This window comes from Trametes versicolor (genome assembly GCF_000271585.1).
Source record: "Trametes versicolor FP-101664 SS1 unplaced genomic scaffold TRAVEscaffold_10, whole genome shotgun sequence".
In the NCBI taxonomy this organism is placed as follows: Eukaryota; Fungi; Basidiomycota; class Agaricomycetes; order Polyporales; family Polyporaceae; genus Trametes; species Trametes versicolor.
In genome coordinates this window covers 2363827-2389564 of record NW_007360330.1, presented here as the reverse complement: position 1 = coordinate 2389564, position 25738 = coordinate 2363827, and the positions used below count along the sequence as shown (strand labels likewise).

General features: G+C 56.4%; 10 protein-coding genes across 10 annotated transcripts; 6 read left to right on the top strand and 4 right to left on the bottom strand.

Annotated features, from left to right (window-relative positions):
- Positions 1 to 672: 672 nt before the first annotated feature.
- On the bottom strand, positions 673 to 1398 carry TRAVEDRAFT_51478 (uncharacterized protein; the record flags this gene model as incomplete). Its single annotated transcript, XM_008043888.1, has 2 exons — positions 673 to 809; positions 1131 to 1398. 2 exons carry the CDS (start codon positions 1396 to 1398, stop codon positions 673 to 675), a joined length of 405 nt encoding a protein of 134 aa, XP_008042079.1.
- Positions 1399 to 2780: 1382 nt separating this feature from the next.
- Positions 2781 to 4856, top strand: TRAVEDRAFT_60467 (acetyl-CoA synthetase-like protein; the record flags this gene model as incomplete). Its single annotated transcript, XM_008044287.1, has 8 exons — positions 2781 to 2835; positions 2875 to 3001; positions 3061 to 3569; positions 3629 to 3897; positions 3955 to 4274; positions 4332 to 4587; positions 4650 to 4666; positions 4727 to 4856. 8 exons carry the CDS (start codon positions 2781 to 2783, stop codon positions 4785 to 4787), a joined length of 1614 nt encoding a protein of 537 aa, XP_008042478.1. The 3' UTR covers positions 4788 to 4856.
- A 781-nt stretch (positions 4857 to 5637) lies between these two features.
- On the top strand, positions 5638 to 6049 carry TRAVEDRAFT_51476 (uncharacterized protein; the record flags this gene model as incomplete). Its single annotated transcript, XM_008043887.1, has 4 exons — positions 5638 to 5747; positions 5805 to 5873; positions 5945 to 5958; positions 6021 to 6049. The coding sequence occupies 4 exons, from the start codon at positions 5638 to 5640 to the stop codon at positions 6047 to 6049; spliced, it is 222 nt and encodes a 73-aa protein (XP_008042078.1).
- A 26-nt stretch (positions 6050 to 6075) lies between these two features.
- Positions 6076 to 7979, top strand: TRAVEDRAFT_51475 (uncharacterized protein; the record flags this gene model as incomplete). Its single annotated transcript, XM_008043886.1, has 18 exons — positions 6076 to 6179; positions 6247 to 6256; positions 6323 to 6340; positions 6394 to 6419; positions 6480 to 6505; positions 6561 to 6595; positions 6659 to 6683; positions 6743 to 6754; positions 6812 to 6827; positions 6887 to 6926; positions 6986 to 7086; positions 7143 to 7189; positions 7244 to 7256; positions 7328 to 7355; positions 7414 to 7471; positions 7542 to 7566; positions 7638 to 7755; positions 7821 to 7979. The coding sequence occupies 18 exons, from the start codon at positions 6076 to 6078 to the stop codon at positions 7977 to 7979; spliced, it is 861 nt and encodes a 286-aa protein (XP_008042077.1).
- Positions 7980 to 8122: 143 nt separating this feature from the next.
- TRAVEDRAFT_131346 (uncharacterized protein) lies at positions 8123 to 8427 on the bottom strand (the record flags this gene model as incomplete). Its single annotated transcript, XM_008044286.1, has 2 exons — positions 8123 to 8265; positions 8331 to 8427. Coding segments are annotated over 2 exons (240 nt in total), but the record flags the coding sequence as incomplete, so codon positions are not given.
- A 3037-nt stretch (positions 8428 to 11464) lies between these two features.
- Positions 11465 to 12375, top strand: TRAVEDRAFT_31095 (uncharacterized protein). The gene is made up of 4 exons (XM_008043641.1): positions 11465 to 11486; positions 11567 to 11861; positions 11918 to 11974; positions 12049 to 12375. The coding sequence occupies exons 2-4, from the start codon at positions 11793 to 11795 to the stop codon at positions 12112 to 12114; spliced, it is 192 nt and encodes a 63-aa protein (XP_008041832.1). The 5' UTR covers positions 11465 to 11486; positions 11567 to 11792; the 3' UTR covers positions 12115 to 12375.
- Positions 12376 to 13526: 1151 nt separating this feature from the next.
- Positions 13527 to 15363, top strand: TRAVEDRAFT_74185 (uncharacterized protein; the record flags this gene model as incomplete). The annotated part of the gene is made up of 3 exons (XM_008044285.1): positions 13527 to 13595; positions 13711 to 13823; positions 13875 to 15363. The coding sequence occupies 3 exons, from the start codon at positions 13527 to 13529 to the stop codon at positions 15262 to 15264; spliced, it is 1572 nt and encodes a 523-aa protein (XP_008042476.1). The 3' UTR covers positions 15265 to 15363.
- Positions 15364 to 16573: 1210 nt separating this feature from the next.
- TRAVEDRAFT_74184 (alpha/beta-hydrolase) lies at positions 16574 to 17857 on the top strand (the record flags this gene model as incomplete). The annotated part of the gene is made up of 5 exons (XM_008044284.1): positions 16574 to 16750; positions 16809 to 16945; positions 17002 to 17012; positions 17078 to 17607; positions 17677 to 17857. The coding sequence occupies 5 exons, from the start codon at positions 16574 to 16576 to the stop codon at positions 17695 to 17697; spliced, it is 876 nt and encodes a 291-aa protein (XP_008042475.1). The 3' UTR covers positions 17698 to 17857.
- A 544-nt stretch (positions 17858 to 18401) lies between these two features.
- Positions 18402 to 20765, bottom strand: TRAVEDRAFT_153721 (enolase C-terminal domain-like protein). Its single transcript, XM_008044283.1, has 8 exons — positions 20667 to 20765; positions 20080 to 20344; positions 19897 to 20017; positions 19369 to 19835; positions 19086 to 19307; positions 18968 to 19033; positions 18767 to 18913; positions 18402 to 18697 (listed from the first exon to the last, which is right to left on the bottom strand). The coding sequence occupies exons 1-8, from the start codon at positions 20698 to 20700 to the stop codon at positions 18622 to 18624; spliced, it is 1398 nt and encodes a 465-aa protein (XP_008042474.1). The 5' UTR covers positions 20701 to 20765; the 3' UTR covers positions 18402 to 18621.
- Positions 20766 to 20969: 204 nt separating this feature from the next.
- TRAVEDRAFT_173057 (HD-domain/PDEase-like protein) lies at positions 20970 to 24247 on the bottom strand. Its single transcript, XM_008044282.1, has 7 exons — positions 24062 to 24247; positions 23931 to 23999; positions 23700 to 23878; positions 22960 to 23249; positions 22600 to 22902; positions 22345 to 22546; positions 20970 to 22292 (listed from the first exon to the last, which is right to left on the bottom strand). The coding sequence occupies exons 1-7, from the start codon at positions 24181 to 24183 to the stop codon at positions 21508 to 21510; spliced, it is 1950 nt and encodes a 649-aa protein (XP_008042473.1). The 5' UTR covers positions 24184 to 24247; the 3' UTR covers positions 20970 to 21507.
- Between the last annotated feature and the right edge of the window lie 1491 nt (positions 24248 to 25738).

The window sequence follows — 25738 nt, the reverse complement described above, 5'->3', positions numbered from 1 at the left end:
GCACAATGATACCTGTGGAAGACACAGTATACGTTAGTGACTGAGAGCAAAACGGGAAGTCGCACCTCACACGTACCGTATGCAAACGACGATAACCTCGGTTGCGACCACTTCCCTCTTGGAGGGAAGAACCAACAAGGCCTACGGGATGTGTAGATGCAGAAGGTCAGCGCTGTTCTGAATGTAACAAAAAAGGGGAAGGAACTCACTTCTCGGACTTGTGCGAGGAAAGGGGCCCTTCGACCCCCTCCCTCGCTCCGACGGAGGCGACGACCAGAGGCAACAGCACAGGAGAGAGGGCGCCATCCCCCGATACTGAAGTGATCTCTAGCAACCGCCACCGCACCCTAAACGCCAAGACAGGAAGCCGAGCAGCAGAAGAGAATGAACCAGACATCGGGAACCGGAAGCGAATAGAGGGAATGAAGATAGAAAAAGACGAGGCAGGAAAAGATAGAAAGAGAGATGCAAGCGAAGAGAGGACGAGAGAGAGAGAAGGGAGGGGACCGGGACGAAGATGGAGAACGAAGAGAGACCGAGAACAAGACAGGACAAGACCCGAGACACGTAGAGCACCGAGACGATGAAGACACAGAGCAAGCAGAACATCGGGCGGGAAGAATACCACAAAGAGAGAAGGAGAAAGAGTATACTTACGCCGGCATCACGGGGTCATCCAAGCCCTAGCCAGCATGCTCCAGGGTCCTCGGTCTTCGGTCTTGGTCTTGGGTACTGGGTGTCGGTCGGGTTGGTCGGGTCGGTTGTCGTCCTCGGCGTCCTCGGCGTCCTCGTGTTGCTGGGAGGGATACCTGTGGAGAAAGGATAGCAGCAACGAACGAAAACGGTGGATCTGCAGAAACCGAGCCGGCGTCGAGCATTGGAGAAGACAACGAGTTCAATAGGGTCATGACTCCCGAATCCCTCAGATGCCCCGCCGCAGCTGTCAGCCTCACCGTCTCCCTGGTCTCGGCCAAGAGAGCTGTCCATAGTCCCGGTCCTCGGAGGTCTTCAGCGCGCGCCGGATTCGGGGTGGAAGTCGAGGTCAAGAAAGTAGAGAGCGAACAAGAACAGATCATGGAACACAGGGGGAAGGGCGTAAGCAAAGTCTCAAAGGTGGTAGTAGAGCGTACCGCGCACGAGCTCCTCCCGCATCCTAGCGTCCTGGAGCGAGATGAGCTGCGTGCCGAGGCCCTTCCGAACGAGCTCGTCGATAGTCTCCTGGCTTAGGGGGATGACCACGTGCTTGGGCTTGGCCGGGACCTGGGGCTGGAAGGCGGGCCACTCGTATTCGCGGGGGCGGCCGATGGTCTTCTTGTCGAGCTTAGACTTAGACTTTCCCGAACCGAGCGACCGGCACTCAGCACAGGTGGAGGACTTGTTGGAGATGAAAGAGAACATAGTGAACGGGTGCGTATCAAACGAAAGCGGGTAAGAAATGCGGGGATGGTGTGGTGGTAAGAGGGAAAGGTAGGTGAGGAGCGGAAGAGGGGGTATACGGGTTGATATAGGCAGTAGCGTTGCGATCGAGGCTGAAGTCGGTTGTCGGCATCCTCTTTGGGTAGTGCTTGCTCGTCGGTGCTCGGAATATTTTCGTGCCAGCCTCATGCGGGACACTGCTGCCTGTTCAACATTCAAAAACCGATGTATATGAATTACCGAGGCTTATTTGTGACGGATGGCGATCAGTATACAGACTGCATCTAATGAAACGACTACCGCGGCACTGGCATTCTAAAAACATCTGATATTTCGTCAGCACATATATCCCTCTGTCCTTTCATAAACGGATTGGCTCGCGTACTGAAGATAATCACACATGCGTTGAGTGGTACGGTAGAGCGCGATTGTGCACTGAGAGGAGCCGGGAGCGAGGTTACCGCGTACTATTGCGCCGGAAGTCCATATCGTTACCCTTCTGCATTTCAGCTACGCCATGTTGCGTGTGCCTATGCATTGTAATAAAGCATTTCTAGAAGAGAATCCATCCATAGCAAGATCTGGAGAAGGTCTGTGACATTAGTTTCAGTTTTGCTGTGAGTCGTTCAACTCGACATGCAACAGTCAGCGGATGCACATACCTTGCTGGAGCCTGGTAGATATGAGGCTATGCCTAGTTTACATCTTGCGATGTATAGTACCACACGTAGAGCAGAGGGGTCAGATATGTGCGGCGAATTGTGTGCTGGTACGAGCAAGGTTGAGAAGTTGGATGAGAGTGACGCGCCGGGCATGCCGCGGAGATTGGACTAGGCCGCAGGGCAACACGGGGCGCTTATCTGCCACCTGGCGTTCCTCCGTACCATCACGACATGACCTCGAGGTATGCGAGCTCACTCGCCCGCCCATTTGTGAAGAGCATCGTCTAACGATGTATACAGGGAATAAAATATAGCATTGACACATACGAATTCGTTCGTCCGTATTCACATGTAAGGTGGAGAACGACCTTCAAAAAACTCGGCGCACCTTGCACGCCGACTCCCAAGCCTGGACAATTCTAGACCTTCCTTTCAGCGGAATTTGACTCTGCATCATCATCATCGAAGGATTCTCTCAACCTTGAGTAGATATTCTGCCCCCTTTAAATGCAACAACGGGCCCCGCTTTCCGGGTTCGTTCTCAGGCTCGCGGTTTTGTGAGCTTCTATGGACATCTTCTCCATGGGCGGCGATGGGTGGACCCACAACCCCTTTCAGCTATAAAGGCGAGTCGCTGCTATCATCCGAGTGCACCTTATCCCGCCTCGGGCAAACTTCGGCAAACGCGCTTCGTCTTTCCAGATGGCGGAACGGAGCATCAGTTATCACTACATCTCTCTCCTTGTTTCTCCACTCCGTGACTATCATGCAAGACCCGTATTTAGGCCATACATAGGTCGGGATGATAGCTGGGGTCTGGTCACTTATCGCGATCTCGAACAGCGCCTAGTCGCCACAAAGGCTCACTGGAAGCGGGCCTTGGCTCCTCTCGAGCTCAAGCCACTCGACATTGTGGGGCTCTGGTGCGTGCTTTCTGACTCCAAGATATGGACTCTATTGAACTCATCTTCGTGTTGTATAGGCTAACCGGAAGCAAGCTCTCCGACGCGATAAATAGCATCGCGATATCCGCGCTTGGGTACACACCTCAGTTCTTCAGCGCATACTTCGAAGACGTCCAAACTATAGCTGAGCTGCTATCTGAGAGCGGGGGCAAGGCATTGATTGTAGACTTGTCCTACGGCAGCAAAGTGGACGTTGCCACGACGCCCCTTCCTGTCCCCCACTTCACTGCTCTGGACGACGCACAGATCGCGCAGGGCGTCTCGACCATCACGGAAGGGGGGGCACACCACGTGGAAGCGACATTCAGCCCCGATGCTCCTGTGGGCCCGGATGACATCGCGGCGCTGTTCCACTCGTCCGGCACGACGGGTGGGCGCCCAAAGATCATCCCAAACACATACAAGATGCTCAACGCGGTGATCTCCCGCAAACTTCCCGCAGCTGGCCTATCCGGCTCATCCGCGGACGGAGAGCAAACCGTCCTGAACACGCTCGGGAGCCTGGTCAATATCGCGACATTCCATGGTGAGTCCGCAGCACACGCCACATCATCAAACGCGATCACTGACCACCTGCATCCTCAGTGTTTCTTGGATGCATTTACGCCGGAGCGTGTATGGTTCAATCGTCTTCCTTGGCAATCGCCCCACAGGAGTTCGTTGGCATGACGCGCGCATGCTCCCTCAACCGCCTCGCCGTGTACGCCACATTCCTTTCGAGCCTGATCAGAGCTGCAAAGCAGGACGACGCAGTCAAAGTCTCTTTGCAAAGTCTTCGCGACATCTTCCACACCGGAGTAGCCCTCAACAAGGAAGATGAGGAATGGGCTTACGTCAATGGGTTGCAAGTGATAGTATGTCTTGACTGCGTTCATCGTACCATAAAGCCAACTGACTTCTTACGCTTGAAGAACTCCTACTCGACTACCGAAACTGGTCCTCTGCTGAGAGCCGGCAGTGGACCCGACGCGTCCTCCAGACTCCTCCGGCCCCTGGCTGGATCCCACGCCGTCTTCCTCCCAGACGCCAACTCCGAGGACAGCTCTGACGGACCGCAGCTGTACGAGCTCGCAGTGCCCTCCGGGGTGGATGAATGCCCGCCGGCCGAGTTCTGCGGCGCAGATGGGTACTACCACACGAAAGACCTCTTCGAGCGCGTCGACGACGGATGGGTGTACCGCGGCCGCGCCGGCGACTGGATCAAAGTCGTGTCCGGGTTCTGTGACACCAAGTGCGTCCTCAATCACGTCATAATGTTGAGACTCATCACGATCGAACTCTTTGACAGGAACATGGAAGACACCGTGCGCAAAGCCTGCCCCGAGCTGGTACACGACGTCGTCGTGGTCGGTAGCGGGCGTGCCTTTCCGTGCTTGATCGTCGAGAGTGCGGTCGACGGACTCGCTGACGAGAAACGACCTGCGGTGGCTGAAGAGATCATGAAGAGGACTTCGGAGCTCAACAAAAGCCTGTACGCTCATGAGCGCATCCAGGACCCCCGTCGAGTTCTAGTCGTAGAGAAAGGAACGCTGCCGCGCACCCGGGTAAGTGTAATCACTTTCGGCTTGGTATCTGATCATGCTGATCATAACGTTGTGTGCTTTAGGAGAAGGGAAATATCAGGTTTGTTATCTCCGACATCTTTGACTGACCGTCAATCCTAACATTTCACGTCTCATTCAGGAGGGGCACCACGGAAGAGATGTTTGCGCAGCAGCTCAGTGCCATCTACGCGCCTGCTTGAGCGCGCGAAGAGATTGCATGCGACTTTGTACGACCAGAAGTGCCCTTCAGCGAATCAAACGTATCCAAAACGATTGACAGTGCGAGACGCACGCATAGCATCAGACCGCTCATCCCGCAGGGTGTACCAAGACTTCCTGCGATAGGTGGGCGATACTGACACTATGGCGTCTTCACCGGGATGCCCGGCTACTCGCAGCAGAGCGCCCCCATATGTAACTGCGATTTTCCCTCCAGCACCGCATCTCTCTTCCCATATCCGGCACACGCGGACCGTCCATCTCCAAAGTTCGCGCCCTGGGTGTCACCCTGTCCATGTCTTCGAACTACTGGATGTGACAGTCGGCTGCCGCGGCAGCTTTGGAGTGATCGACGTGAGAACACTGCCTCGTCGGTAAGCGTTATCGAAAGGGCTCCACTACTGCAGACGTGAAGCCCCCAATATACGCTCGATCCTGGTGACTGAGGTGCGCAAGGCTCTCAGCTTCACTATCGACTCAATCATCCTTGCTTACTATCACGATCAATATGTAGAGTCTGACGGCGTGAGGCTGAGTCGATACGCGTACTCCGGGAACAGCGTGTTCTCGCAGACATCTGCCTGTTATGACCGTCAAGAAGAGGCACAACCATCTGCCACGCGTTGCACGACATGTGTCTTCCTGTGTCTCGACTCTAGCTATAAGTCGCCCCCTCGTCGTATTGCTCGTCACCTGGCGTATCCCACTCCGTACCCTGGCGCAGATCAAGAGCTGGGAGTCTCGCAAGTACTTCTGAGCTCCTCTTAACTGGTAGACTGTCGCTATAGACTAGAACCCTTGGAGTCACAGAAAATCGGAGGTGTTGAGACTATGGCGTTATCGGAGACCTCCCACGCGGAAGACCTCGCCTTCGCCATCAAGGTCCCCGCGCTGGACAACACATTTGGCGCGCTCTTGCTCGGCACGTTCTTGGGACTCGTGTACGTCCATTTTGCATTCCAAACTTCGCAGTCGCATCGCTCATGCCCTATGCGTAGATTGTACGGGTTGACGTTGCATCAGGGATATCGGTATACTCGCTTTCCAGCCTACGACAAGGATTCCAAGTACATCAAATGCACGGCAAGTTTCCCCGATGGCCGCTATGCACCTGTACGTCGCTTACATTTGCGGTTAGGTGGCCGTCGTACTGTAGGTGGCCATGTCGGAATGTTTCTACGCGTGTTTGTTGACAGCCTGAGGTGGCCTGTCAGCATACTCGAAACGTTACACTCCGCTCTAGCTTTGCATGTCTGGTAAGCACCGACCATGGCGCTTTGGTGCGCCGAACGGCTTCATGAGTTTACGTGCAACAGCTACTTCTACCTCGTCACCAACTACTTCAAACCCGAGGCCCTCCTGCGTCAGACATGGTAAGCACCCGGACGCATTCTCATTTGTACTAGTATACCGTTTGATGACCAGATCATTGTGTATCAGGTCCGCTAGCGTAAGTCTCAGTGATCCATGATCAGTGTTTCTACGCGAGCGACTGACGCATTATCTCCGGAGGCAGACCCTTCCAGCATTAACAGTAAGCAACCCTCATCTGCAGACCGAGATGGTCATCTAACTCATTGCGTGCAGGGTCTCATCGTCGCGGTAACACAGGCGTAAGGCTGTCTCTCTCTCTCTCTCTTCGAAGATCCACACATACTAACGCTCCGTACTAGGTTCTTCGCGAGACGGCTATTCTTGCGTACGAAGGTCGCGTTTCTTCCGTTTCGCACACGCTGACGTTCGGCGGCATGCAGTCAACCGAGGGTATCTCGTCATAGTCGTCTTCGCAGTAAGCCAGATTCCTACATCCACTCGGCGTTCCGATCACTCCTGACACCGAGGGACGCTGTAGCTGCTACTGCTGCTCGGCGAACTCGGTAAGCCCATTGTGCTAGCTTTAGACCATGTTATCGCTCATACTTGGTGATTTGTGTAGGATTCTCCGTTGGTGAGCCCAAATGATGCCCTTTTTGCTAGCGCACTGCTGATAGCAGCATATCACCAGCGTGCACCGTCGAGGCGTAAGTCATCACTCTCCATCGACGAAGCCACCACACTCACACCGCATTGTGCGCGATAGAATCATACAGCCCAGCATCTTCGACGTCCAAAACTTCCAGGTACGCTTGCATACTCGCCCAAATGAGTATTCGACATACTCAAACGAATATCTGTGCAGTGGCTGTCAATCGCCGCACTCGCGTTCATCATTGGGGCGGACGGTCTCCTGACGACTCTGCTCACCATCGTTCTGTGTCGTAGTCGGACGGGCTTTAAGTCGTACGTGCTCAGGTAGTTTCAGCTGTAAACGCCGCAGCTCAGCCTGAATCCGGCAGAACCGACTCCATACTCAACACGTTGATATTCTACACTATCAACAACGGTGCGCTCAACCCCTTCTGCTTGATCCCACTTATGTTGATACGCCGCTATACAGGGCTTCTGACAATGTGAGCCGAGGGTTCGGTGGCTGTATCGCACTCTCTCCGAGATGGGCTTGCTAACTACACTCCTCTCGTAGCACGCTTACTATCATTTCTCTATTCATGGTGCGTTATGGGAAACCTTTCCGTACAGTCCCAGACCATGATGTTCACCTCCGAACAGGCCATCTTCTATCCGCACTCCCTGATAACGGACGGGCTGAACATTTGCATTGCAAAGGGTACGCTCTACGCAGTCTCGTTTCCGAAGAGACCATGTCTGACCACTGCTTGGCCTCGATACCAATCCAGCATACGCTAACTCCCTGCTCTCTGTGTATGTGCACTACCTGAAGTCAACTTCGCACTCCGTGATGGTAGCTGACCGCTCGTGTCCATCCTCTTCAGACTCAACCATCGGCACTTCCTCCGCAATAACAAGCAAGAGCCCAGCGAAACGGTCGGCGCGACCGAAGCACACGTGCACGGCTTCCACGACACTGCAGACAGCTTCGACCACGCTCAGGTGCGCGCTCCTCGCCTTTTTCACGCCCAGCATGTTCACACAATGGACCATGCACATCTCCGTAGGCCGTGACCGCGAACTCGCAGCGAATCATGCACATCAAAATCACGCGGGACGTCGTCCGCGACACGTCTATCCGCACCGTTTCCGAAGACATGCACATACCGCAAGACGATAAGGGCACCGCGCTCGCGGTATCGACGTCCCCAGTCATCGCCGTTTGAGCTCACGTTTCTCCTCTCATGTGCCTTTCCTTCGCCTCGATACTGAACGTTTGAAGAGACAAAGTATACGAAAATCTCGAGCTATTGTACAACACATGGACATCTTCTATAGTTGGAAACATTGAACCCCGTTCCCTTTCGCTTCAGCACAGTTGCGTTCCATGCTCCGACTTCTGCGCACGTCGCTTGGCCTCAAAAACGAACGTCCACTTGTCTTCGCAAGTCTCCAAGTGATCGTCGCCCCACATGAACGCGACCTTCTTTCCGAAGGACCATGGGGCGTGCACTAGCAAGAGCATAAGAGCGTGAATGAAGATGTATGACGTTTGCGTCGGCTTCAACAGTACTTACTAGCGTGCAAAGTATAGTACTCTCCCTCGAACGTGAGGGGCGACGGGATGTGGTCCTCCAGGTGGGCTCCGACGAGGCGTAGTACAAGCTCCTGGATCACCCAACAACGAATGTCAGCACGCCAAAATTATCGTTGAAATAAAGTTGATGCCGTGCATACACTCAGCTCGTGCTGCACCAGATAGTATGTTGTGATCGTTTCTACGTCCTCCGGCCTGTCGTAGGACCGTATGTCAGTGAACAAAAACACTCCTTCCAGGAGGGTTTCAGCCTGCATGTATGCGCACTGACCGTTCTGCTTTGCAAGTAATCTGGACAACGCGCGGTGGCCGACCCTGTGTGTCGCCGACCCCGATGCATACGACGACCGTGTCGTTAAGAGGAACAAGAACCTTGCCCATTGACAGCTTGCGTGGTGGTACAGATGGTAGCGGATGAGTATGGCAGTTGGCCGGGACTCGTAAGCTCGAAATTCGCCGACGAGAAGCTGTCAAACGTCAGACCTTTCCATATCCGGACGTCGCTGTGGGCACTGTGGCCGCACCGCCACCCTCCGGGAGTGCAGCAACTGTTGAGGTTTCGTTTCATCCTGTCTGGTACCTAGAAAATCTTCTTGACATCCGATTCTTCGAGCCACTCAGCAAAATTATACTCACTACGCACTGCACATTGCCGTCTTGCGCTACGGCTGTATCACGGGCGGTGCACCGAACCTTCATCTCATCTCGTGTAAGATGCAACCCAAAATCCGCATGGCGCCCTCACGTAGCTCGGCCTGCGTAGTGCGGATGGAAAACGCTGTCTTCTATGGCGTGCTTTCTACCATGACCCGCGAAGCACATGCTCTTCAGGACAGTAAAACAACGCTCCTACAGGGTCACATTGGCGGCATCGACCTGCAGTACCTCGTTCCAGTGCTCTGCGACGCGTTTCATCCGTGAACGTATGTATTCACGCAGTTCTTGCCCCATTTGTGTATGTGCGAGGTCGCGTCGCCCGAGCGTGAAATGACTCCGACGTCTACAAGCGACGCACCCGTCGACTGCCGCGCTGCGGAGCTCGTCCTAGAAACAAAGCAAGGCGGAAGCAGTACTCATAGTGCAACGTCAGCCAGTCCACGCGAGCACCTGCAGCCAAGAATTGCCTGCTGCGGGGCTGCGCCTCCATCGTGTGCGTGGCTGGTAAAACCGCAGCGAGCGGCTGTTGACGAGTGCTTGGTGCGTCTACATGCTCCGGATACATTCGCCGGTTTCCGGTTTCCAAGACATCTAGCGGAGCGCAGGGCGCGTGCAGGGTGTGGCGTAGCCCGGTAGTTGCAAGGAACGCGGGCGTGAGCCCAGAGACAACGCCGTCGGCGGGCGTGAAGAGGAGACCAAGCCTCCAGAGTGCAGCGCGCTTCTTCGTGCGCCCGATGGACACGCAAGAAAGCGTCGATCCAGGGTCGGCGCCGAGGCCTGTAGCGCGCAGTGGCGGCAGTGTTGCGAGCGTCCGATCGGACATATCGATAGAGTGGTGGATGGGGCTGGGTACGTGCGCGGACCCTTTAGACGTACGACACGTAGACGTACGCGGGCAGGGTCTTGGGGTCAATGTCGAGCGGCTCGCTCAGGGTTCAGTGCTTGCCATCCATTGAGATAGTGGGGCCGCTCGCAGGGGATCTGTCTCGATCACCGAGTGAAGTTCCATCCTGCATGGAACGCCGCGCTACGTGTCCGCTCTCGTGAGTTCCGAGCTGCACGGCGAGCGCGTTGAGATACAGCTTACGAGTTCTTGCTCCCTGTCGACTTCTTGCTCCGCGACGGTCTCCTTGGTCGTTGGCGGAAACACAGGCGCGACAGTCTCGTCCTACGCGGGAGTATCGCCCCACCACAGGCGCATCAATCGTGGGCGGGGTTTTTCTGTGCTAGACGTTAACCGCACTCTCGAGCGCATCAACTGAGGCACATACCCGTGGCCAAGAGATACCCGTCTTCACGGCCGGCCGACGGCGAATATGCTCGTTCTGTGGGCGCTGGGCGGGTTTCGCGGCAGGCTCGGACCAGCGAGTTGGGCGTTGGTGGCAAGGGACAAGTGTGCTATGTTCGATCAAGTTGCGTTTGACCGAGGCTGTCCATCTACACTGGGCGTGACGTGGTCACGTAAGAACGAGGACAAGAGCGCCTGCCATTTCGGAATTGTCAGTGATGTATATGCATCCACTGATCACGTTGTGAGTGCTTGAGTCAGCTCCGAAGATCCTCGGAGCTTTGTGGTGACTCGGAGACGTTTGAAATATTTGGCAACCGAGCTGCGTAATTGCTCCCTAGCACGCGGCGGCGTCGTCATTGAAGCAGGCTCGGAAGTGCCGCAGTCTGAGTCTGCGGACCAGTAGCGGCGGTGCGCAAATCATCGACGGGCTTCTTGACCGTGGTCGCGGTATGATGACAGGTAGATGTCGCTACCGGTGTTCCCACTACCGACGGTTCACTTGATCGACGTAAAGTTTGGAACGGTGCACATGGAGGGACCAGAATGTCGTCTGCTGTAGTCGGCGGCATCAGTATCGAAATGATCAACAGAAATTCTGCAGTCGTCGCGAGATGCTACGTGAATTTTGGCCAACAATGAACTAGGACTTCCAGAGGCTGTGACGAAGTTGCGAATCGGCTTACCTTGCACATTATAGCTGTGTAACGCAATGCGTGCCAATCGCATTTACGCACGACATAGTTGTCAGCAGATCTCTGGGCACGTCTAAGCCTCTGTATTTTTCGACTTGTAGGTCGTGCTTGGTGTGTGGGGCCAGTCCCCGATTCATTATCCCCTGCAGAGCAACATTGGTACAAAGTGACCCGTCGGGAATCCCCCGTGGACCCCCTGGACTGTGTGCTGCAACTTGATCTAGAACCTCGAGAATGAGTGTAACTTGGAGTAGCGCCATTCAACGCGAGAGTGAGGACGTACGCATCGACGTGAATTTACCTCGATGTGATCTTTCGTGCACCGCCAGGGCCCGCCGGGGCACGCGAGGAAGACGCGATCCCGAGCTGAAATAGAAGACGCATGCCAATATTGCCCTGTCCCGTCAAAGGTTCGGAGAAGGTTTTACGGGCCCGACGTGTGACGTGCTACAAACTCCGGTGGCAGCCGCGAATACGGCTTATCTTCACAGCACTCCTGCAGACTCGGTCAGTCTCGTTAACACTCTCCTTTCAAACGCCGTAGATACATAGATATGCTGCTGGCTGGTTACGTACCCGACTCTACATAACAGCATATACATAGTTGCTGCAGCTGGCGACGTTGTCCTTCATTGAATTGGGGGGTGGTGGAGATTGGCGATATGTCAATGCGTTGGGCGGAACGCTAACGTTGTGCCGAATAGTCCTTTCGAGATCGACGCGCCGCGGCGCCGTCGCACGACGTCTGGACCGACTTCTAGTGTGACATAGGTCTTTTGTCCCGATCCGGACTCCCTCAAACATGTCGGTAGCTTGCTGCGAAGCAGATCTAAGTCTAGAAGCTGCCACAGTGGCGATCGTGGGGCCGCTGCTGAAGCCGGGTAACGTATATAAAGGCGAGATACCACCAGAGTTGAAGTGACCCACGTTATTCCTCCCTTCCAGCGCCCACGCGACGAACATACTCCCCACGCTGCGCCCTCGCTGATGAGCGTCGCAACGGCGAAATCCGAGTCCGAGGTAAGCAGTATCTCTCGTAGAAGCCATCACCTGCTCACCCAAGTTCGACTGCCTGGCAATCCCTCGCGGACCTGGCGTCTCGCACTGGTCGCTCAATTGCGTGATGTGTTCTTCTCCTCTTACCTCGTTCTCGGGCGACTGCGTCTTCGCCTTCGTTGAAATCGTCTGTGCTCGTGCGTAGCAAACTGCGAGGTGGCCAGTAGGGAGGACTGGGAGGAACAGAACGCGGTATTTTGAGCGCGCTTCTTCGGTTCTATCGGCTTACTGCTTTTGGGTGGGGCAGGAGCGTCCATTCGCGGCCCGCTTCCGGTCCGTACACAGGCTCCTACCCACCGCCACACTCGAGTTGAGGGGGCGATCTCGCCGGGAGGAGGGGACAGAGCTAAGTCGAGTACCATGAGCGCCTCTATCACCTATACTAGGTCACGTGCTTTATCCTTCAACTTTGCTCCCCCTCAACTCTCCTGGACGGCTGGCATCAAACACGAGTAAACATCGGAGCCCGGAGATCAGACGCCCAGAATCGTCCCCGTTAGGAAGGCCATCAACTACGAGCGCCTGCAAATAAACCGAAACTCTTCTCAGCGACGAGCTCGCTCTGCGGCACGCGCGCGGTGCGCGTCCGCGCGGGGTGCGAGCGTGGGGTGCGCGACCGGCCTTCACGTATGTAGTCTACCCCGCGCGCACTTCTGTGTCCCTCGCGGCCTTTCTGATAGAACTGTGCTAGGCCTAGCGAGTCGACGCGCGGTCGAGCGTGAGTACACTAGGCCACCAATATCCCTTGCAGGCGGTCTTTTACTCGAACATGGGGATACACACATTCTTGCAACGCCTTATGGTCATGCGCGGCTCGCGACGGGTTAAATAGCACAAATATAATCATGCAGGAACTCTCGCCAATGCCCTAGCATGCGCGCGCGTTCAAATTACCCGGGCCCGAGTCTCACACCGACCGTATTCCAGGGACGCTCTTCGGCAGTGTGTCCGACGCCAATGCCCCCTCGCGAGCTCTGCTGTCGTATTACAGAATCACTTATACTCCTACGTATACTGTTTACACGTGAGCTGCTCAAAGAATATAAATACGCTAGGCCAAAGCCTTGAAATACCGGAGGACTGCGTCTATATTTTATCAGCGACCGCGATTGAGTCGCTGCAAGATTAACAGGAATGTCTTACCTGAGGACTCGTACATGTCTTATGAGAGCACGCGCGAGGGACACAGAAGTGCGCGCGGGGTAGACTACATACGTGAAGGCCGGTCGCGCACCCCACGCTCGCACCCCGCGCGGACGCGCACCGCGCGCGTGCCGCAGAGCGAGCTCGCCGCTGAGAAGAGTTTCGGTTTATTTGCAGGCGCTCGTAGTTGATGGCCTTCCTAACGGGGACGATTCTGGGCGTCTGATCTCCGGGCTCCGATGTTTACTCGTGTTTGATGCCAGCCGTCCAGGAGAGTTGAGGGGGAGCAAAGTTGAAGGATAAAGCACGTGACCTAGTATAGGTGATAGAGGCGCTCATGGTACTCGACTTAGCTCTGTCCCCTCCTCCCGGCGAGATCGCCCCCTCAACTCGAGTGTGGCGGTGGGTAGGAGCCTGGTCCGTACATTCCTTCACAGCCTTCCGTTCACTGTCTGGCGCTTACGGCGCGCGTTACACAGGTTGTTCTTCTCCCTCGTCTTCGCTAGACCCCAGCTCTGTAGTTCACGATCCTTGCTATGGCCTCGTCTCCTTCCTACGAAGATCTTGCGTCCTGGGATGATTTGACCTTGCCATTCGACCCAGAAGTCGATGACCCCGACGATCTCAGGAGAGTGTACGCGATTTTCAGTCTCCATCCCGTCGTGTTTCTCATCTTGTACTGCAGCGACCCCCGCCAACTACCCCCGGACATCTCGGAACTCGACAAGACAATATCGGAGCTAGAGGCACAGCTCTCTGATCTCATACTTCAACGAGAGCGTTTGCTGGACAGACGTGCCCTCATCCACCGCCTTCCTCCGGAACTTCTCTGTCGAATCTTCGAACTCAGCGAAGAATCCGTCCAACTCCTGCCGTCCCTCAATCTCGTATGTCGCCAGTGGCGAGCGGCCTGTTTGGCCTGTCCAGTTCTGTGGTCATATATCGTTCTGGACTCCAACTGGGGATGGCGAATACCCGCTTTTCTGCGCAAGATGCGGGCGCATCTTCAGCGCTCCCAGGCGACAAAACTACTCGTCGACATTGATTTCCGTTATGTCGACAGCTTCGCTGACTGTCAAACCATCATGACTGAGATGAAGCCGGCCCTGTCGCGATGCTACTCATGCACGCTGTCAGTCCAGGATTGGCCTCGAATGCGCGTCGTCCAACAAAATGCCACCGAACTGGGCCCTGCTTTGGAGGATTTCTATCTTCGCCTCGACTCGGTCGACCCGGACACGGATGATCCTTGCAATGTGTTGGCACAGCCTTGTCCCCGTCTCGCGTACGTTGTGCTCGAACATATACCGCTGGAGTGCGTCAATGCCCCGATGCCTGCTCTACGCGAGCTATCCCTCATCCTGGAGCGCTCCGGGTATTCCTCCACTCGCATGGAATATCCGTTCAAGCGGTTCATGTCGATGATAGTCGCCTCACCCATCAGGTGGCTGAACATGCGGATGGCCGCTTTCTCTCTCGATTCCACGGACGACCTCTTCCAAGCAGACCCGGTCCTGATCGAGTTACCCGAACTCAGGGGTATCGAGTTCGATCTGGTTGAAGCCACCAGCATCATCCTCTTCCTTCAGTCTACATCCCTACCCTCGCTGTCCTATATCTCCGCGAACTCCGCCGAAGACATGCAATGGCTGAGTCACATCGCGCTTTCACCCGAGCGCTTCCCCTCGCTGCGCCTTCTCGACGTCCGGAATTTCAACTTCAATGGTGTAGGCCTAGCACCATTCGTTCGAGCGTTGCACCACCTCCCGCGCCTTACCGGCCTTGGATTTGCATCGCCCGCGTCGGGCATCGTCGGGAGCAGGCTGTTCGAAGTGCTTTCTGCGGGGCCTGACATGATGGGCGGCTGGCTCCTACCGCGACTAGAAGCTCTTTGCTTTCAAAGTTGCGCTGACATATCCGGTCACGAGATCCTGCGCGCTGTCAATGCTCGTCGTGGCGCTGCGGCCGCGGATGTGTCCAAAATATCCTACCTGAGGCTCACACATTGCTATTCGGTAGATCCGGAGGCGTTAGAGCGGCTCAAGGCTCTCGTGGATGTTGTGCTCTCCGTATGAAGTTTACGGCCCCATACCCATTTGTGCGTAACGTCGTAATCTATTGCCCCGACGCTATGGTTGCGTCTCTACCCCGGTACCTCACGATCTCAAATCTCCTCCTTGTCCGTCCGGACTCCCTGACTCATCCGTAGAGCGCGCGTTACAAAGCATATCGGTTCGTCAAATTTCTTCGCTGTATAATCTTGCTTCACAGAACGTCTATTTACATGCACATAGCGTACCACTCCCGTACTCAAGAAGCTACCCTCGCACTCTCACACTACCCGGCGACGCCTGGCTCGATTCACGTCTTCCATGATGCAACTGTACCTTTTTTGACCGGCGTTGGCCCCCTGGATGCGACAATCACTGAAGGTCGTCTTGCGCGTAATATAACTGTCCTCGTCGTCCTCGGAACGATACTCGGGAAACCACCTATCCCGGTGAGCGTTCCTAACGTCATTACAGTGCATTTGTGTTTTTAAGCCATGTGGCTGTGCTCATACAGTGCGTAAGGTGATGCGAGTGTGCCAAGGCACGCCCTGTCAACACTCAAGTTTCCGACAAAGCGATTCACGTGTATCGAAACCGGCTGGCTTGACGCCACCGCATTGCAGTGCACTAATTCCTCCTGAATTGGCTATCACTCCAGCGACTCTATTTGACAGCAACTCGGCTGTCTCACTTTGATCATCCTCCACCGAGGTGCCGGACTTCCGGGCCACGCTCGTAAAGCCGGCGGTCGTCCCCGAGCTCGGGATGTTGAGCACTGCGCGCGATCGTGCGCAGTCCCGGTTTGTTACAGACGGGCACCGCAAGTGCGACACGAGCTTCGTTTCACCCACATCGTTCCTCCGCGCCCGACATTCGATGCTCGGGCGTACCGTGCTTCGCACTGGTCCGATTCTCGTGCGTACCGTCAACAATCATATACGCCGACCGGGAAGTTGCTGACATGCACACTATTAGGCGCGGCTCGTAGTAATCCGTGGGGCAGAACATCCGTAGAGCATTTCAGCGTCAGCAAACCATTACGTTCTAGCGATGAGATCGTGTCGCTGCCGCAAGAACGCCCGGTCACATCTCAACATCCAATCTCCCGATGCATCCAGATCGCTGTTTCCCCCGCACACGGAGCAGGGCTCGGAAGAATCACCACGGCGGTGTGCGCTCTCGGGTGTGGCCACACTCAATTTTCGAGTTCTGTGGACGGGCCAATTTGAATGATTGAGCCGCGCGCACATATATACCCATCCTCGCGCAGCGCACCAGGCGGACTTGTGCGCCTCGCGAATCCCTGTCCACCGCGCCGAGTTCAACACCCGCCATGTCTTGTGCCGCCACAGTCAAGACTCTGCGGTCCTCCGACGGGACATCGATATACGCGGAGGCGGTGGGTAGCCCCATGAACCCGCACATCGTGTTTATTCACGAAGTGACGCTCTCCTCGGTGGTCTTCGACGACCTCGTACGCGATCGGCGCCTAACAGATCATCTGTACCTGGTGAGTGAGCAGTGCACTTACCATCTGATGGGCCACCATTCATGACATCCATTCATAGATTCGCTACGACCTCCGCTGTCATGGCCGGAGCGGTATTGCTTTATGCGAAGAAGGGCTGCATCCTTCCCGCCATGCCGAAGACTTCTGTACCGTCGTCAAAGGCTTCGGTCTGCGTCAACCGATCGTGGTCGCCTGGTGCGTGTGGTTCGACCCTTCCATCTTCGTTAAAATCTGATTCTACAGTCATTCAGGGGGTTCGGTGGTGCGTCTCACATGTGCAACGATGCTCATAGTTGCGAACCGTGCTGATTAGGTGCCACACTCTAGCAACCGCGGTCGCGGACGTCTGTGCCGCCGCCAGTCCCAACCCGATCTCAGGCATAGTGCTCGTCGCGCCACTGCCCTTCCTGGGCCCGGAGATGCCACGGACAGCCACGGAGCGCATGCTGGGGGTGGCGCAGGTGCTGCGCTCGTCCCGGGATACCGTGATCTCCGCGCGGGCCAAGACGGATCTCGTGCAGGGCTTCTTCGCAGGCGCCACTTGCGCTGTCCCGGACGCGCTCAAGTCGTCCTGGCTCGGGCTGAGCATGGCGCAGACCCCAGAGGTGACCGCGTCCGTGCTCGCTGTGTCGCACGATCCCGCGAAGCTGCTCGAGGCGGGCAGGGCGGGTCTGCCCTTGATGATCGTGGTCGGCTCGCAGGACGCGCTCGTCCATGGGCCCGCGGTCGTCGGCGAGTTGCGGCGCCACTTTCGGAACGCAGAGGCGCATGTGGTCGACGGCGGCAGCCACGCGCTCTTCTTCGACAAGCAGGACGAGTTCGTGAAGCTGCTGCTCGTGTTCGCTGGTCGCTTGGCGGTGCGTTCCACAAGCTGGCCTCTTCCTTCGGGTATGTTAGCGAGACTAACGCGTGGACTGCTTTCGCAGGTGATGACCCTCATGGGCTGAGGCCATGAGGAGGTATTGTCTTTTTGGGCCTGACCGTGACCTGATACATTATTAACCACTTAGTGTGTCCCCCTTTCTTGGTTGTTTCTTGTGCGCGGGCCTCCGCGCCTGCTTGTTGTATAACTTACGGTATGTAGGATTACCCCTGCTCTGATACATCTTGCTCTCAGCACCCGCTGTGTCAATTAGATCTTACCGTCGCTGTCGCTGCTCTTCCTCTTCTGATCATTCAATCAATGTCAGAGTCGGCATTGACTGCCAGTGGGTATGGGCCTGACATTCTTCGGGGTATCACAACTTCCTGGGTGATGTGCGACTATCAAAAGTCAGGCATGATGATGTGCCCTAAATGCTTCGCGACCGTAATGAAGACGATGACTCTCAGGCTGATCTTCCCGGAGGACACGGAAAGGGGTGTACGATTTCGCTGACGTGCGTGCCCGCACTGGCAGTGAGCTGTAACACTCCCGACGCGGGAAACACGGTGTGCATAATGAACGGCTCGCCCGCGACGATCGGTCGCAGCTAAGCAGCGTGGGAGGCGTCGACAACGTCAGAGCAAGAGCAGGGCGGGGAGCTGCGCGCGCGCTTGCCGGTTGTGTGGCACGAGAGGTGCGGCTGTGCCGTGCATCAGCGTGCGCAACAGTATGTGGGTCGAACACGGCGGGCGCGGGACACTGCTGTCCGCGCGTCGTGGCGTCGGTGGCGACCGTCCGGCGCTGCCGCAGCCCGAACGGGGGCAAATGAATCCGGATTTGGGCTCGTGCTATGGCCTATGATACATACATCGGATTCGGGTCGTTAAAGACTTCCCGTCCTTACTGCGCTGCTGGCGATCACCCCTATGACTGCTCGCGCGCACCGCCCGCAGCTCGTCCGATTAACGTGCGTTGGAGCATCGCGCGGGTGCCTATGCGACTGTCGCTACGCCTTCACGCTCTTCCAGTACGACCCATTCGGATATTCGTACTCGGTGATGCTCGCCTCGTGCACCTCGATGCTGCGCGCGATGCGGTAATTATCAGCGATCCACACAGCCCCAGAATAACGGACGGGGGAAAATCCCCACCTGTAGCCCTCCTTCGCGTTGCTGGGGACATTGTATCGCCCGTTCTTATTGATGGAACAAGGGTAGAGGAAGTGTTCATGCAAGTGGTCTACAAATTCCAACACATTGCGCTCCATCGTCCCGGAAATAGCGATATAGTCGATGAGGCTGTAAAGGGCGGATTTTTAGCGATCGATGGCGTTTACGCAAACGCGGACTGACCTCAGATGAATCACGTATTCGCAGAGGCCGACACCACCCGCATGAGGGCACACGGGAACGCCAAACCTGCCAGATCTGTCAGCACGGTCATCGATCATCACCCGAGGCGCGTTCTTACTTAGCAGCCATGAGCAGGACACTCAGCACCTCGCTGACGCCAGCGAGACGGCACGAGTCAATCTGGCAGACGTCGATGGCCTCCGCCTGCAGGAGCTGCTTGAACACCATGCGGTTGTGTGCGTGCTCGCCCGTCGCGACGCCGATGCCGTAGGGCTTGAGGGCCTTCCGGATCGCAGCGTGGCCAAGGATATCATCAGGCGCGGTGGGCTCCTCGATGAACCTGTCGATGGACATGTCAAAAATGTTGAACAACGATGTGGGGTTGACGAAACTGTGCTCACCAAGGCTTGATCGCTTCCAGGGTCTTCACGTATTCGATGGCCTGCGGGACGTCCCAGACCTGGTTTGCGTCGATCATGAGCACGCTCCCGGTCGGCCCTGCGTTCTTGCCAACCAAGTCGGGCCCATTCGGGTCTCTCGGCTTGAGCCCCGCGGGAAGGTACTGGGGGTCGTCGATGATGGAACGGATGATGGATCCGCGGCGCAAGTCCGACGCGGGGTCCGCACCGACCTTCATCTTGAAGTGGTTGAAGCCGGCCTCAACGGCCTCGCGCGTAAGACGCGCGACCTTCTCGTCGCTGTACCCGAGCCAGCCGGCGGAGGTGACGTAGGCGGGATATCCGAGCTCGCGCACTTTGGCCTCGCGTTCTGCGCGGGTGGCTGCCTTCTCCTTGAGCATGGCGAGTGCTTCCTCGCGCGTGATCGCGTCGGTGATGTAGCGGAACGCAGTAGCGTTCACAATCTCTTCCTGTGCGTGCAAAGGGGTTATAGTAACGCTCATATGTGATAGTTGAAGTACTGAAACGCACAGGTGTCATGTCAACGACTAGCTTCCAGAGAGGCTTGTTCCGGGACCGCGCAAACATGTCCCAGAGCGCATTGTCCACGGCACCCAGCGCGATGTGGATCACGCCCTTCTCCGGTCCGATCCTGTCCTATAGTAAGCACCGCGTCCCCAGGCCGTTCGCACGCGCTCGACCGAGCCGACTGACCATCGCAGCTGCGAGTCCGCGGACAGATAGTCCCACGTCTTGCCCATGTTCGCGAAGATCTCCTCGACGTCCTTGCCGACGAGGCGCTTCGCGAGCTCCTCGATCGCCATACACACGATGTCGTTCCCGCGGCCGATCGTGAACGTCATGCCGAACCCGGTGAGGTCCGAGTCGGTGAGGAGCTTCACGTAGGCGGACGAGTAGTCGCAGTCCGTGTTCATGGCGTCCGTGCCATCACCGCTCAGCGATGTGGGGAAACGGATGTCTGGGAATATGGGTTAGCACGTTCAGACGACAATAGCACACAAGCATGAGAATACGAGCACAAGTCGATTCAAGGAACGCTGTTTCAGCGCGAGAGACCCTCTTCTCCAATGATATGAACAGTCGAGCAGTCCAACAACTCTGATGATAACACGGGTGTGTCACCCCTTGCTCCGCGGATCCTAACAGCCTACCCGTACTCCAAACTGTCAGGATCGTCACCCATACCTGTCCGAGCCCCCAGAGGACACTCAAACAGGCACCGACGCCGATCATCATCCCCCCTCATAATCCACCAAGACGCCCAAGGGTGCAGCACTCACCATGCGTCTTGTATCCAGTGATTTTCGGTGCCATGTCTCCAAATCGTCCCGCTGGCACTGTGCGCTGGGGCAGAAGAGCGATGGGGGCAACATGACCTGCGCGGTGGCTTCTTATAACCCGCCGCCGAACGCCTCGAAGGTCATCGAGGGGTATCCGGGCCGCCTCTCCACCCGGTCCGGAGAGGCCGGCCGGCCCCCACCGTCCCGTTGCGCAAGCGCTCGCCGGGAGACCCGAGCCTAGGCCGTACACTCGGATGGAACTAACAAACGAACGACGCGGGCAGCTGGGTGGGAGAAGAGATGCGGGGAACGAGCCACGAGTCGATATCGATACTGCTACACATGGGAGGGTATCGTAGTTCAGGAAAACGTACTACGGGAAGGGATTTTCAAAGGGGGCGGAGCACACGTCCTGCTGCCAAAGTTCGTATGTATATCAGGAGGTGGGATATGAGACGTGGTGAGCCGAGATCCAAGATATCGCGGCTGTGTAACTGTCGGTGGGAGGGTCGAACGTCGGAAAACCGACGTGACAAGGGCGGGAAACGGATAATGCACAGACGAAGGGGGCGGGAAGCAGACAGAGATATGGTGCAGGTGCGAAGAGACAGACCGACGGACAGCGCTCAGATACATACATACGTCAGGGTACACATAATACAGCATCGTGCCAACGAGCCTCGGACCAGAACCGTGTAGGGAAGTAGGAAGGGGGCGGAGGAGACAGTGTGATGGGGGCGGAGGGATGTATGGGGGCGCAGTGTTCGAGGAGGGGAAGCGCGGGCGGGTTGTCCAGACGCAGGCAAAGTGAGGATGAGGGGTCGAATCGCTAGGACTAGTCCTATGATGATGCGGAGACGAGCGCGGTCTTCAGCAACGTCTGCCGTGCCTGTGTCGCATTCCCGTCCGGGGTAAGCGGACTGGGCGTGAGCGTCCCTGTGCTGTGTGAGCTACCGCTCAGGCTGAGAGGGCTGTCCCCCGACCCTGCAGGAGAGACCGGACTTCGCCCAACTGCGGGCCCAGGCACGGGCGGTGGGGTCTGTGACAGGGACGACATCGCGGTCGGGCTGGGGTTCCACGAGGAGCGGTGGAACGACTTCTTCTTGCGAACACTGGCTTTGTACGCTGCGCGAATGGCTGCGGTTGCCTCGTTGGTTATACTGAACACACTTGCGGAGGTAGAGGGGGCATTCGACGCGACGCTCTGGGGGCGTGACTGCGGAAGCTCCAGACGCGGAGGTAACGAGCCCTGTATCGACGGCGACGCCGGAGGGGATGCAGATGCGGGTTCCAAGACCGGGGAGAAGGTGGGCGAAGGCAGTGACGACTCGCAGCTCTCGTACTGGCTGGGGGTAGATGAAGAGGAAGACGTGCTGGGCGCGACGCTAGACAGTCGATGGTGGTGGTGGTATACCATCGGATACGACATTTCCTCGGGCTGTCGGAAGGATTCTGGTAAAGTCGGCGGGAATGCGGTCAAGAAGTCGTTGGGTGCCTGCGAAGGCCAAGTCAATGGCGTTTCGGGGGCATCTGGCGACAGTTCGTTTGGTTGAGCCGCGAGTTCGGCCGCGCGGGTCTGCCAGAGCGCAAGGTTCTCTCTCGATTGTGATGCGAACTGCTCGAACGCTGAAGACGAGTGGTGAGTAAAAAGGCGGATCACAATGTCAGGTAAACGTACACGGGATGCCTTGCGCAATGAGCTCGAACAACGGGCGTGCGAACGTCGTGTTAAACCAAATCTGACTGTTCGCCTCGCCTATCCGACTGTCCGACGGTTTGACAGACGACGGAAGTTGCAAGTGCTTCTCGAGGAGTAATTGGCTGCTCCACTCCGATTCAAGTGCTGTCGCCCAATGTTGCGAGACGAGGTACGGCCGACTCTGACAGGATTATTCAGGGCCCGAAGTCAAACATCATGCCAGGCAAATCTTACTGGATTGCTTATGTCCGCACACTTGATTAATGCCTGACAGACAAGGATGCGTCGCTGGAATTCCGGTAGGTCGGCCCCGGCGAGCATGTCCCGGAAATCCGTCATGAAGTTGAAATGAATACCCATGTCCGTCGCAAGCACCGTTTTGAGCAGCAGTTGGCGGAAGAGCGGGCCGGCAGTCGGTCGGTCGAGTAGGAAGCTCAGGTTATGATGTCGCATGATCTGGAGTATGAGCGAGTAGTGCATTTGCTCGAGTACGGACTTGTCGTCGTATACAACCGCTAATGGCGTCTTCGCATTTTTCTACTAATGACGTCAAGACCTGGAATAGTATGAGCGGTCCCGAATAAGCCGACGTACCATGAAGGCATTATTAAGCCCTGGATGGCCGACGTCGTGTCCTACCGCAGCGATACATAGCGCGAACAGGTCTTCGTCAGTTAGTAGGCCCACCAGCGGATCTGAAGCTTCTCGATCTCGTTTCCAAGTCCGGCCGTCTTCCAAGAGGATCGTTACGGGAGGAACAGCACCGGCAGAAGTCAAGAAGAAGTACACCGCCTGGAAGACGTCGAGCGCGTGCTGGAGATTGTGGTATGTGTTGGCTTGTCGGTATAGCTGACATAGATGTTGCAAGAAGGTCGCTATTGAGCCTGGCGAAAGATCTCGTCAGTGTCCTGCTCCAGCCATATGAGTGTGAACCCAGCAAGCAGATGGCGCATTCGACTGTGTGAGTGCGAGGCTGAAAGTTGCGCGGTATCTTGCACGCCTGAGGGCCCCAGTACCTAGCATTCGCAGAGTCCTGATACAAGTCATCAAGGCGTGCCCGTGTAGATCAAGCAGGTATTCACCCTCGAGATATGGATGGACATTTGCCGGCGACGCGGGAGGACTAGTCCACCAGGCATCATTCAAGCACAGTATGTGATTCATTGCACGGGGACGCTTGCAATGGTTCGTACTTCTGACAGTAGTATCCGAGGACGAATGTGAAGCCATGCTTTCAGAAACCCCGATGAGTCGGGCATTGCTCCCCCTCACCCCATTGAGGGGTATTGAAGGAACAATATGATACGGCACATATGCATGGAAAGGGCACTCACCAAGTGATACAGATACAGTCTCCTGCATGTTCTCTATTCGATAGAGCGCCTCGAAGAGGATATAGGAGCATGCGATGACTTCTTCCTCGGGAAGTTTGTGAGGCTCGAAATGCCAGGAGCTCAACGAGTGAATCAATCGCTCGTGCGTGTCTCGATTGAGCACCACACAACACGAGTTGCTTCGTGGGTGTGAATAGGGTGAACAGAGCGTTGAAGCGGCGGCAGACGTACAAGTGCTCGCAGTCCTGGCTGACCATCGTCTCCGTGTGCGCGCGGACGTCGATCAAGACTTCTGCATATCTACGGCGAAGATAGGTCGCGTCAGTACAGATGCCCGTCGAAGATGGCAACAGGCAACGCACCTCGTCTCCCCGCAGTCTGTCTCCTCCCAACCTCCCCATCCGTGACCCTGGTTCTCGTCGCTGAGGGCGAGGGCAAGGCCGCCGACGTCGACGCTGCGGCGCCTTCCCATGCTGTCCGACATGATCCCTCCCAGATGTATATGGTGTCAAGCAAGCGTGGAGTCTGGGCAACGAGGGGGACGGAGGGCTGGTGGACGAGGAGAGCGTGTGAGAGGGCGGTGACTGTGCGATCCGTCCCACGTGGGCATGGGCGCTCCGCCAACCCAAACGGTCGATCACTTGTCCGCCTCCCATCACCGCCACGCCGACGGTACTGCCACCTGCCGCGGGCGGGACCGTCCAGGATTATCTGTCTTTCCGCTCGTCCACGCGATTCCCATTTCGCATGTTCATTCTTGCTTCGTTCTTCCATGTTCCTTCTCCGTCGGCGTTCAGCCAGCTCCAGCCGCTAGACCTGCAGGCGGGCGCCCACGAGCAGCCTGTCTCCGGTGAGGCGTTTGTCCGGACTCGGTACCTGTCTCCTCGGTCGGTCAATCCGGTCTTTATTTCTCACATCGTCCAGCGCAACATAGCTGACCCCGAGGGATCTCCGGCACACGACTCGTTATCGACGGACCGCCGAGGCGATCGATGCCATCGCCCCTACCGGGCCACCGAGGTACGACCTGGTGCCACACGGTGCTCATCGTCCTGGCCAGAAAAGGCTCGCCGATTAAGACCGATGCTCTCTGAATGGACACCCAGGCCTCAGATGACGAAAACCGAGCGCACGATGCGTCAATCGTCAATGATCGTATGACTCTAAGCAAACGTTGCTGGTAAGTAAGAAAGAAGCCGCGCAATACCGCCGGCTCACCTGATAACCTTTTTTACTGTTTGTCTGACAGGCCTGTCAAGAACACGTTCGTAGTACCGCCGGCGCCGCGACGGTCCGCAACAGCCATCCTGCAGGATTTTACATCTAGTCCGGCCGCACGCACTCTGTTCGCGCCTTTCAAAGGGGGCAAAGGAGTAGGCGACGTAAGTTATAATTACCTCGGACGCCAACTCGTTGACTCCGAAACGGATGTGGACAAATCTGTCATTCCACGACCGGATTTATGTTCTCAGGCGCACTCCCATTTGTTTCTAGCATAAACGGGCTTGGAAACGCCTGCTTCCACGACGCTGCTGAAGCGGGTGAGCTATACCAGCGCGGATTCTCTATCCACCGTACGTCTCCAGTGAGCTCTCGGCTCCTATATTTGCGAATTCACTCCTTGAGAGGCAGAGGCCTGTCATAGGATTTTGCACTTGCCATCCTTGGTATTGAACTGAGTAGTGGGCGTTCTTGTTGGATATGTTATGCCACGTATACGAGGCGACTACTTACCCGCAGTCCGCGAGTGAATTTCCCTTGTATAGGTATTTGTCTCTTTTCGTTGAGTATGCCTTCTTACAGCCGACGCTCACGTAACCCCATCTAGAAGAACCTGCACTACACTCAGCTGTTGCGGTGCCCTGGTCTCGTTCGTGCCCAAAACGTGTGGGGACGAGCGTAGCTGAATGTGTCGATCGTCGAGAATCACACAGGTCACAGATACAGACAAGAACTTCAAGGAAGCAGTGCGTAGTCCCGTCACCTCGTTCGCTAGCCTTTCAAACGTTACTTGTCTAGCAAGCCTGCTAAGAACACGC

Bases quoted from the DNA above. Each gene is read 5' to 3' on its own strand.
- TRAVEDRAFT_31095 (XM_008043641.1), top strand. From the start codon at position 11,793: ATGTCGGTAGCTTGCTGCGAAGCAGATCTAAGTCTAGAAGCTGCCACA. The intron at 11,862-11,917 runs CTGAAGCCGGGT...GAAGTGACCCAC, and splicing joins TGGCGATCGTGGGGCCGCTG to GTTATTCCTCCCTTCCAGCG. The intron at 11,975-12,048 runs CTGATGAGCGTC...TCACCTGCTCAC, and splicing joins CTCCCCACGCTGCGCCCTCG to CCAAGTTCGACTGCCTGGCA.
- TRAVEDRAFT_173057 (XM_008044282.1), bottom strand. From the start codon at position 24,183: ATGTCGGACAGCATGGGAAGGCGCCGCAGCGTCGACGTCGGCGGCCTT. The intron at 22,903-22,959 runs GTACGTCGGCTT...CGTCATTAGTAG, and splicing joins GGCTTAATAATGCCTTCATG to AAAAATGCGAAGACGCCATT. The intron at 22,547-22,599 runs GTAAGATTTGCC...TAATCCTGTCAG, and splicing joins GTGCGGACATAAGCAATCCA to AGTCGGCCGTACCTCGTCTC.
- TRAVEDRAFT_153721 (XM_008044283.1), bottom strand. From the start codon at position 20,700: ATGGCACCGAAAATCACTGGATACAAGACGCATG. The intron at 20,345-20,666 runs GTGAGTGCTGCA...CCATATTCCCAG, and splicing joins CACTGGATACAAGACGCATG to ACATCCGTTTCCCCACATCG. The intron at 20,018-20,079 runs GTCAGTCGGCTC...ACTATAGGACAG, and splicing joins GCGGACTCGCAGCTGCGATG to GATCGGACCGGAGAAGGGCG.